The sequence below is a fragment of the Mchenga conophoros genome, linkage group LG3 (assembly GCF_057382185.1).
Source record: "Mchenga conophoros isolate Kocher_MC1m ecotype Shallow Benthic linkage group LG3, M_conophoros_male_GT1.1, whole genome shotgun sequence".
NCBI classification, from domain to species: domain Eukaryota; kingdom Metazoa; phylum Chordata; class Actinopteri; order Cichliformes; family Cichlidae; genus Mchenga; species Mchenga conophoros.
Genome location: NC_140528.1, coordinates 60,073,574 through 60,083,584, shown reverse-complemented (window position 1 = coordinate 60,083,584; position 10,011 = coordinate 60,073,574). Strand labels below are relative to the sequence as shown.

The 10,011-nt window shown below is 36.1% G+C and overlaps 1 protein-coding gene and 1 long non-coding RNA gene across 2 annotated transcripts; both read left to right on the top strand.

The window, feature by feature from the left end:
- Positions 1-2,134: 2,134 nt before the first annotated feature.
- LOC146579809 (uncharacterized) lies at positions 2,135-6,095 on the top strand. The gene is made up of 3 exons (XR_014890769.1): positions 2,135-2,220; positions 3,613-3,663; positions 5,672-6,095. It is a non-coding gene; the product is annotated as an uncharacterized LOC146579809 (long non-coding RNA).
- A 625-nt stretch (positions 6,096-6,720) lies between these two features.
- On the top strand, positions 6,721-9,735 carry LOC146579808 (secretory phospholipase A2 receptor-like). The gene is made up of 4 exons (XM_085268005.1): positions 6,721-7,002; positions 8,755-9,081; positions 9,234-9,325; positions 9,649-9,735. Exons 1-4 carry the CDS (start codon positions 6,756-6,758, stop codon positions 9,733-9,735), a joined length of 753 nt encoding a protein of 250 aa, XP_085124131.1. The 5' UTR covers positions 6,721-6,755.
- The last annotated feature ends 276 nt before the right edge of the window (positions 9,736-10,011 follow it).

Below are 10,011 nucleotides of genomic sequence, written 5' to 3'. Positions count from 1 at the left end.
TAAATCTAAATATTAAACTTTTGCATTTGCAAATAAGGACTTGCATGTAAATAAAAGTATTATCTTAAGCTTGATCATCCTCTTGCTGAAAGTTAAAACAGAAGATTAAGTTCAATTAAACATGTACCTCTAGTTTAAAAGGGGTTCATAAACTCACTTTGGTCTTTAATTGTTTATACACAGGGAAATGACAAGATGAAAGAAAGGCAGAATAACAACACACTAGAAACACTTTGGAGATTCTCGTAATCTTAAGCATTTTCAAATTTGCATTTGCAAATAAGGACTTACATGTAAATAAGTGCATTTTCTTGAGCTTTATCATTCTCTTACTTAAAGTTAAAACAGGAGAATAAAGTAAATATGGGTCAATTCCTTTTTTATTTCTATAGTGTCAGATCACAACAGTACTACAGTATTGGCCTCAATGCATCTAATAGACCCTATATTAATAGAGAGAAAACCCCAACAAACAAACAACCTCCTATGACCAAGCACTTTACGACAGTTGGAAGGAAAAAGTCCCTTTTAACGGGAAGAAGCCTCAGGCAGGAGCAGCGACTGGTTGGGGTGAGGGGAGGGAGTAAGGCCAAAAGGCACACAATGATTAAATGCAGAGTGTTGTATAAACACATATAGAGTGGAAGGTGTACTGCAGCTTAATTAAGGGAGGTCAGCTGATCCAACTCAAAATATATGTATTTAAAAAAAAAGAAGTTTTGAGCCAAATCTTAAAAGTAGAGAGGATGTCTATCTCCCAAATCCAAACTGGGAACTGGTTTGGCCTCCCATTCTACTTTTAAATACCCCAGAAACCACAAGTAATCCTGCAGTCTGAGAGCAAAGTGCTTCATTGGGTTCATATGGTACTATGAGGGGTTGAAAATACAGTACGCGGTAACGTGTTAGTGTAATCTGATTACTTTTTTCAAGTAATGAGTAAAGTTAGGGATTACTATTGCAAAAACGGTAATTAAATTACCGTTACTTACCCGTAAGCATGCTGCATTACTACGTTACTAAAACCATGATTCTTTTGTGAGTGTCTCATGACAATGATGTAAGCAAGTGCGACGTGCGTGACAACAGCTGTGTGCAGATCAACAATAGATCATATATCGAGTGTGGGAGAGAGTATGACCATGCCACGTTTAAAGCGTGGAAGTACTGACCTTACTTTGAGTTTCATTCCGTAAAAAGTGACAAAAACATTAGTGTCCGCTGTTCACTGCGTGCGAAGAAAACTTCTTTTTACAGGACAAACCTCCGCCTGCTATACAGGTGAAAACAGAGCAACAGGACCGCTGAGTCTTTGATTTTATTTATTTTCTGCTGTGTTTTACTTGCATCTATTTGAAAGACTGAGTGTAAACACAAAAAATATTTTATTTTATGTGCTGGAATGTGCAGAAAATAGGTTTAAATGTTAAACAAATTTCTTCCGGTCAGAGAATGTTGCATATAATTTGATTTTTGCTTGATGCATAAAGTTAAGATTTAAACTAATAAAAAAATTTTAGACTTTTTTTTTCATTTGATTGCATTTTATATAATGGATTATGCAGAAAGTAGTAGAAAGTAGTAAAGTCGAATTGAGCTGAAAGATCTATTGCTTTATTACCTATTCAAGTAGTAAATCATGTTTTTAAAAAGTAACTAAGTAACTAATTACTTTTGAAAATAAGTAATCAGTAAATTAAAGGGATTACTTTTTGGGGAAGTAATCAGTAATTAGTTACTGATTACTTTTTCAAGTAACTTGAGCAACACTGGTCACTACTAAATATTCCATAGTCAATTGTTCAGTGAAATTTAATTAAATGAAATTCAGTTCAGTTTTATTTATATACCACCAACAGCCACCTAAAGCTGCTTTATATTTTAAGGTAAAACCCCTGTAGTTAGTAGTATTGTAATAAAGTGGAAACAATTAGGAATGACAACAACTCGGCCAGGAAGTGGTAACTAAATTCCCTTAACTCTTCTCCATAATTGTTTTGCATTGCGTACAAATACATTGACCTTCAGTTCCACAGAAGGATTCACAGTCAAAACACAGCAGATGTACCTGACAATGCACATGCCAACAACATCACCTCACCAGACCAGAGTATGCAAATCCATCTCACTGTGATGGATTTCCATACGGTGTGAATGTTTTGGCACGTTGCACCACAGATGTTACAGGGAAGCCACAGAGTACACAACACATCAGATCAGGTACTTTCTAAACTTTGATTATAAATTCAAATTTTACATGTACAAATATTTATTTATTTCTATTAGTTGCTTTACTGGTAGTAATAGTTGTTTTTAGTTTTAATGTTTTACTTTAATTGTTAGCTTTCAAAATTGGAACGTATTCTCGTAAGGTTTTTAGAACATAAACCCACAATTATAATTATACTCAGAAGTACAAGTACTTCAATACTGTCGACTTTTCAGGTACCTGTACTTTACTTGAGTATTTATTTTTCTGACAACTTTTTGCCTTTACTCCCTACACTTTTAAACAAGTATTTTTTTACTTCTTGTATTTTTAAAATCAACTTGTAACTTTAGGTTCATTTATAATGTTTATATTTGGGACTCAAAGTGGGCCAGAAAGAGTGCAGGTATCTGTAAATTCAGAATCTAGCCCACCCTACAGAAGAGGAGGGCGCATATAGGGAGTCACCTTTTTTTTAAGTGTCAGGTCATTTCAAATGTAACATTTTAACAAATATTAGCAAACACACAAACTGTTGTGTGTAGTTTGTTGCACAGTGTGTTGTCAGCTTAAGGTCCAGCTGCTGTACACAGGGAGATTTGAGAAAAGACAGGATAGGAGAGACAGGAAAGGACAGCTGAGTGACGCTTGATAAACTGCAAATTTAAAGCTTATATGTAATGTCATCATTTTGACTGTTGGGTTTTTCTCTGTATTTATTATTTTGGTGAATTAGCGCTGTATAAATAAAGTGGAATTGAAATGAACTGATCACATAGTAGCTATTCCTGCAAAACAAACTCGGCTATAATATCTATGTGTTACTCAAATTCTGCCTGAAACTACTCGGTAGTTTGTACGGGTGGAAAGAGCTTAGCTTGTTGTACTGTGGTGAATTTATTGTAACAGTGACTGTGGTGCCCATGGTCAGTGGTGGTTTACATCAACTGTAGTAGCTTAATTTGATGGTTACAGATATTATTACGGACATAAGTGGAATTCACTTTTATGCCAGCTGTATACTGTCTTTCTATACAGTATACTGTTAGAGTAATGGAAATCAGCCAAGATATCTATGAAACCTCCTGAATTCAGTTGTGTAAATCTACAAAGAGCAACCAGTCGCTGATCACAACATGTAAACAACGGAAATTTACTGAAGCTGGCTTCATTGTTTTTATGGTGCTTTTGTAAACCATTTGATTATCAAATAATAAATGACCACGTATTTTTGTGAATTTATTCATAGTTATATTTTTAAGTAAATATAGTAGGTGCAATGCATGACACAACAATTATCTGCCTGGTAGGCTTTGAGAGTAAACAAATAAGGATAATTTTCCATTCAAAGAAATTCTTGGATTTGACTTCAGCCATATTTAAATTCTTTCTGTGAATTGCAGGAATGTTCTTTGGGCTTTTGACTCCAGAGACCACGATGTCACATTCAACAGGTAACTGAGTACAGTTACACCCCCTATGGCCTTTAAGACTAAGTCTTTCAAAAATATAATGTGTTGATGACTCAGCTGAATATCATATGGCAGCAGACATTCAAGTTTAATGAAACCAAGCAGGGCAAATTAAGAATGACTGATTGCTGGAAAAGTGTCACGAATGGCTAATGAGTAGCAAGGCTCCAATGATTGCAGGTAGTGACCCAATTCGGTACAGCCCAACTTTGTTATTTGTTTTATTAATCAAAATCACTATAGTTAAAAAACAAGTTACTCTAGATAAGCAACGAAACACTTCTTTGTTTCCAGAAGAAAAAGTTCTTGGCAACTTGGCTTAGACTGATGCACCTGCAAACTGATTCAGATAAAATCCCAGTCATACAGGACGCACTTGGATTCTGGAATGCCTGGAAATGTACAAGAGCTTTAGGACACTAAGAAACTTCACCGGGAATTCCATGTGAAAGTGGAAAACAACATTAGAGGCCATCAAGGCAAGAAAAGTCCTTGGATGGTTTCATCCTAAATCCATCACCCTGAGACTATGCTCAGCAGAAGGAAGGAGGCCTAGGACTAGTGAGTGTCAGAACAGTATCCAGGATGAAATATCATGGCCACAACTGACCACATGCTTAATGAATACCTTGGAAGCAGTAAAAAAGAAGAGGAGCAAGTAGAAGAACCATCATGGAATCCTAAAAATGGTGCTTAGAATTAGCTCTGAGCACAAGATAGATGGATGCTTTTGTCTATCACACCAGGCAAGCTCTTGTGTGCAGGCAGTGCAGAGATGTCGTTGAGATAATCCAGTATAACATAACAGCTGAATGCAAGATAGATTAATTTAGACTATGGCTCCACAGCATAGATTGTCGTAAATCATTTAGAACGGTGCCGTATCAGTGCCAGACCATTTTATTAAATCATAGGGTGTACTTGGTTTGTCAAAGGACTTAAAGACTTAAATCCAAGTTATTTATGCATTAGTGTTGTCAGCATTAATCTCATTAAAATGACATTAACGCCATAACCGCATTAATGGTAAATCTCCGTTAATGGGTTAGCGTCTAAGCATTGTGTATGTAAACTTTATATAGCAGGTTTAAGAATCCTAATGACTTTTGAATGTATAATTGAATGTACAATTACCCTCAGCCAAATAGTAGTAACATTTTCTTAATGTCTTACATTCCACTTAGACTCACCTGATGACTGTCAGTGGTTCTTTAAATCTCCTATGACGCACTTTTAACCAAATGCATTTCAGTTTCTCCAAAACTGCTTTGCATAATGTACAAGTAAATGGACCTTCAGATCTACAGTAGGTGCATAGATAAACTACACCAGATACAGTGGAACATATCAGGCACTGGTTTAACTCTATGTATCATTTTTTATATAATTTAGTAAAACCAATCTGTATGCCTTTATTTCAAAGTTGGTATATTGAAAAAAGTGCTTGTGTATTTCTTGTTTCCAGACTAATTTGTCTACATATACAAAATCTTGTATATGAAGAAGAAATTTAGTGAACTCAAAATCACTTTTTTAAAATTCATCCAAGAATAAATGAATCAATTGCAATTCGTATATTTAAATGACCTGTCAAAAAAAGCATCTTGGGAAACAACCTGGGAAACAAACAAGCAGGCATGAGTGGACGACAGAATTGATATGATAGTTTGCACTCAGGCAGATAATAATGATAATACCAAAGCCTTAATACCATAACTATAGAAAAAATTATATAATGTCTGTTTCTATATTTTTCTTTTATGGAAATGTTAAAGTTGTCCAATGAATTGGCGTCATTAATATCAATGGAGAGTTATAGTTGTGTCATTGGGATGGAAGTTTACCTATTTTGCTTTTAAAATAATTTAGCCAGCTTCTACTGCTTCTGTAACTTTATAGTACACCTTATTATACATAACCAAAACATATGACATATTTGTGCATTCAGTGGATGACAGCAAGTTATTATTCTGCATGTTTTGGGCTGCAGGAAGTTTCCTAATGCTTTTGATGACTACCACCAGGATGGCACTGGTTTCAACAGGGTCCAGTAAAACAGGTAAATAAGCACACATGATCATTGTTTGTTTTTGGTGTTTTTGTTTGCTTTTTATTTTGTTGTCATTGCATTTTGCATTTTTCAATCATTGATACAGTTAATATTTTAGTATACATGTATTTCAGGTCAGTATTCAGCATTCAATGTTTTTGTGGGCAGTCTGGCCTTTGTCTTCTGAACTCTCGTATCAACAAGGCATTTTCCCAGCAGAAAACTTTGTCCCACTGAATTTTGTTTTCTTTTTTTAATCATTCTCTGTTAAACAGTAGAGATGGTTCTTTGGGACAATCTCAGTAGATCAGCAGCTTCTGAAATACGTGGCATCAACAACCATGCAAAATTCAAAGTTACATAAATCCCCCTTTTCTTCTTTCTGATGTTCAGGTTGAACTTCAGCCGGTCATTTTGACCATTTCTGCATGTCTAAATGCATTGAGATACACACACGTGATTGGCTGATTAGATAAGCAGACAGCAGTTACTACTATTGCTTCACGTCAAGAGGTTTTTGGATTTGAATCCCCAGGCACTTGGGACTCTCTGTTATATGTGTTCGTGTTTGACCTTGTGCTTGTGTGTACTGTCTTTGGGTACTCTGGGTTTCTCCCACAATCCACAGACATACATAGTGTTTTAGCTGGTGATTCAAAATTGGCCAACTTAAGCATGAATGGTTAGGTGTGTCTCTATGATGGAGTGGCAACCTGTCCAGGGTGATGTAACCGGTACTTCCCCTGAGGGAAGTACAGGTTACATCATTATCTTCATCTCTCAAAGTTGCGTTGGCACAAATATGGCAACACTCTAAAATGTTTTCAGAAAAAAAATTATTTAATAAGACCATGATGACATAAAGTCATTGGAACAAATTGGGAATTATTTCTTGGCGTCTGTGTGTAAGACTGGATAATCTTGTGTTTTAGTGCAGTTCCACTTTATCAATGAATCCCTAACCTGGTATGAGGCTCAGAGCTTCTGCAGATTAAAATACACTGACCTGGCAACCATAAACAACATGGATGAAGAAAACCAGCTGGTCAGTACACTGGACAGTCACAAGACCGCCACATGGATCGGACTTTACAACGGAAAGAACAACAGGTGGCTGTGGTCTGATGGGAGTGGCAGAGCAGACTTCACCAAATGGAGCCTTGATCAACCAGACAACTATAATGGGGAAGAGTCGTGTGCAGAGATACAAGATGACGGCCTCTGGAATGATATTCCATGTGACTTAATCAGAGCTTATGTGTGTTATGAAAGTGAGTAAATTGCAATTACAGTTGAAACTGTTGTGAGTGATCATAATTGATCATAATTTTAACTCATTCACTGCCATGGACGTCTATAGACGTCAATTACGTTTTTCAATGGGAGGGGCTAGAATACAACCTCGGGCAGCTTGTCAGTGAACATCAGACTGCTTGAAATGTATTTTTCACAAAAAGCTCGTTTTCTCCCTTTTTGTGGTCAAAACAGGCATTTTTGGTGGAACCCACCTCTCTTCTACAGCTGATTACTAAAGAATGGAAAATGGTAGAAACAAGCTTTTTCTTTTTGGATGGAAGAAGAGAGTCTGTTCTTCATTTTGGTAGGTTCAGCGTTTATATGATCATAACACAGTTTTCTGTGGCTCATCAAAAATGAGTAAGAATGCTCAAAAGCCCTGGCAGTGAATGAGTTAATATGAAATTTTTATTGATGATAATCAATTTAATCTATATAATATTTAAAAACAAAAATGAAAACGTGACCGAGTGACTAGCACACAAAATGATAATTTGCTAGCGGTGAGATTATGAGAACTCACTGTGCTGATTCGAACAGTTGTGGTCCAGACTGAAGTAACTCAACAGCTATGTTTCCAAAAGGATGTAAAATATCCCACCAACTCTGGCTGTTCTCTGGGTAGGTCTGTATTTTCTCCTCAGGTTCATCTCAGCGCTTTTGCGTGAACTTTAGGATGAATTCCAGCAAAAAAAAAACAAAATAAAATAAATATAAAATATTTTTAATGTAACAAAGATACAGCAAGTTTATTTCAGTAATGACAAACATCGTCCAAACAATGGCTGAGCAAACCAGTAGATTAGTGGCTACAATGGCGGCACTCCGGCTCCTTTTCACTCATCTTCTTTTAGAAGTCAGTCCAGCAACAGGCATTTGAAACATGGGCAAGACCAGGTACTTTTCTTTCAAAGGAGATGTTTAATGAAACTGTAAATTAACACTGCAAGACTTGGTGAAAAAACTGTGTTGCTTCCAGTTTATCCGACTTCCAACTATCTAAGCACATAATTACCAAAAAGCGCATCAGAATTTCACATTTCTGTATTATATGCTTTTAACATAACAGTATTTGAAAATCATCTGAAAATTATACTTAACAACAAAAAATGTATATTTCTCCTTTTAACCCCTTTTACCAGAACCAGTGAACTAGCCTTTAATTGGCTCTTACAGTGGCCAAACAGACTTAATGAAAGAGCAAATGATCTACTGACCAAAATAATACAGGTCAAGCCTAAGTTGTACTTCAGTTAAATTTAATTTCATTTATATAGCAACAAATCATTAAAAAAAAGTTGCTTCAAGGCGCTTTATATTTTAACCTCCTAAGACCTGAACTCTTTCATGGCATGCATTTTTAATTTCTCCTTGCTATTTGGGCTGATTGGGACTTGATGAATGTAAAAACAAAGAATTATCTTTTAACCTGATTTTGCTCTTCAAGGGCCTGATTCATTTTAAAGTTTGATAAAACTGTGGCAGTATAATGTCCTCGTAAGTGGATAACAGGCCCTTGTATAAAAAAAAAAAAAACAAGATTTTGGTCTAGACAACCCCAAAATGTGATGTCCACATATATGGACAACAGGTCCAAGTGTTTATGACCAGAAACATCATGGCTCTGCTGTTAGTAATTTGGCTCTAAATCACTTACCTGACTATTTTTCTTGGCAGAAAAAACAAGTCTAACTCCTTTTTACTCCTCTCCCCTTGTGTGTCTCTAGTTCAGCAGGATGGCAGCAAGAAGTATGTGGTTTACACACAGGGGCAAACCTGGCAGAGCAGTCAAGATCTGTGCAGACAGAATCACACTGATCTGGCATGTGTGCTTACAGACAAGGAAAATGCAGCGATTGCTGCAGTTACCACCAAAGCGTGGATTGGTCTGTTTAAAGATGCTTGGGTTTGGTCAGATGGAACAAAGACCTCCTTCAGGTACTGGAAAAGAGGCGGAAGTTATAGTGGAAACTGTGTTTCTGTGGAAGGATCACAGACAGGACGCTGGATACCAGCTGACTGTAACAAGAAAGCAACATTTATCTGTCAAGGAGGTAAGTTCCTGAAATGGACAAGTAATAAATCAATTTCTTTATAAGTGTGATACAACTGTTGTTTTCATTAAAGCATCAAAACGTGGGTTAAAAAATAATAATAATAATTATCACAACAATAAATGACATATTTCTTTATTTGTGTTCTACAGATGCCAAACTAAAGAAGATGGTCATAAGGATGAAGGTGAAGTCTGATGTGGGTCTCACTGACTCCGCTGCCTCCAGTCAACTCCTAATGAAGGTACAAACGTAGGTTCTAGGTTCCTTGTATCTTTACTGTCGCATTATGGAAAACAAGTTGTGCAGCAAGAGTTCATAAAACAACAGTAAACACCAAACACATCACAACAAACACAAAATATCTACAGAAAAAAATATTAGAGGTAAAGAAAAGTAGCAAAAGTTTTTTATTTTGTTCCAAAACATAACGAAATTTCACTTTTAACATGATTTAAAAACATTTAAATATGATTATTACCTGCATGACAGGGACATAAAGCTATGTGTGGTAAATCTAACAAGTATGAAAAACAGCTCTTTTCTTTTATAATGTTTTTCTTCAAGTTGGAGACCATCCTGAGAGATCAAGGGGTGGCTGATTTCAAACTCAGCTGGCAAAGTGATAAAAATGGCAGTCTCTTTCAGCGTTAGTTGGAAACTATGGAGAAGACGGGTAAGAGATGCTCACTGCAGACTGTATACACCATGCTGCAATTGAACTAGTTTTCATTTGAAACATATTAATCATTGTGGAAAGAAATATAGTCAATATAGTTAAAAACCAAAAAGTTAAACGTGTTTTTCTCTTTCCAGGATGCTGACTGCAGAAGTACCTATGTTGCTTTACTGTAGCGCTGATGGATGGAAACAGATTATTTAAAGATTGGTTCTCACCTCACTGAATTTAGGTGGAAACTATAGGTTGGA

Bases quoted from the DNA above. Each gene is read 5' to 3' on its own strand.
- LOC146579808 (XM_085268005.1), top strand. From the start codon at position 6,756: ATGGATGAAGAAAACCAGCTGGTCAGTACACTGGACAGTCACAAGACC. The intron at 9,082-9,233 runs GTAAGTTCCTGA...TGTGTTCTACAG, and splicing joins AACATTTATCTGTCAAGGAG to ATGCCAAACTAAAGAAGATG. The intron at 9,326-9,648 runs GTACAAACGTAG...TTTTTCTTCAAG, and splicing joins CCAGTCAACTCCTAATGAAG to TTGGAGACCATCCTGAGAGA.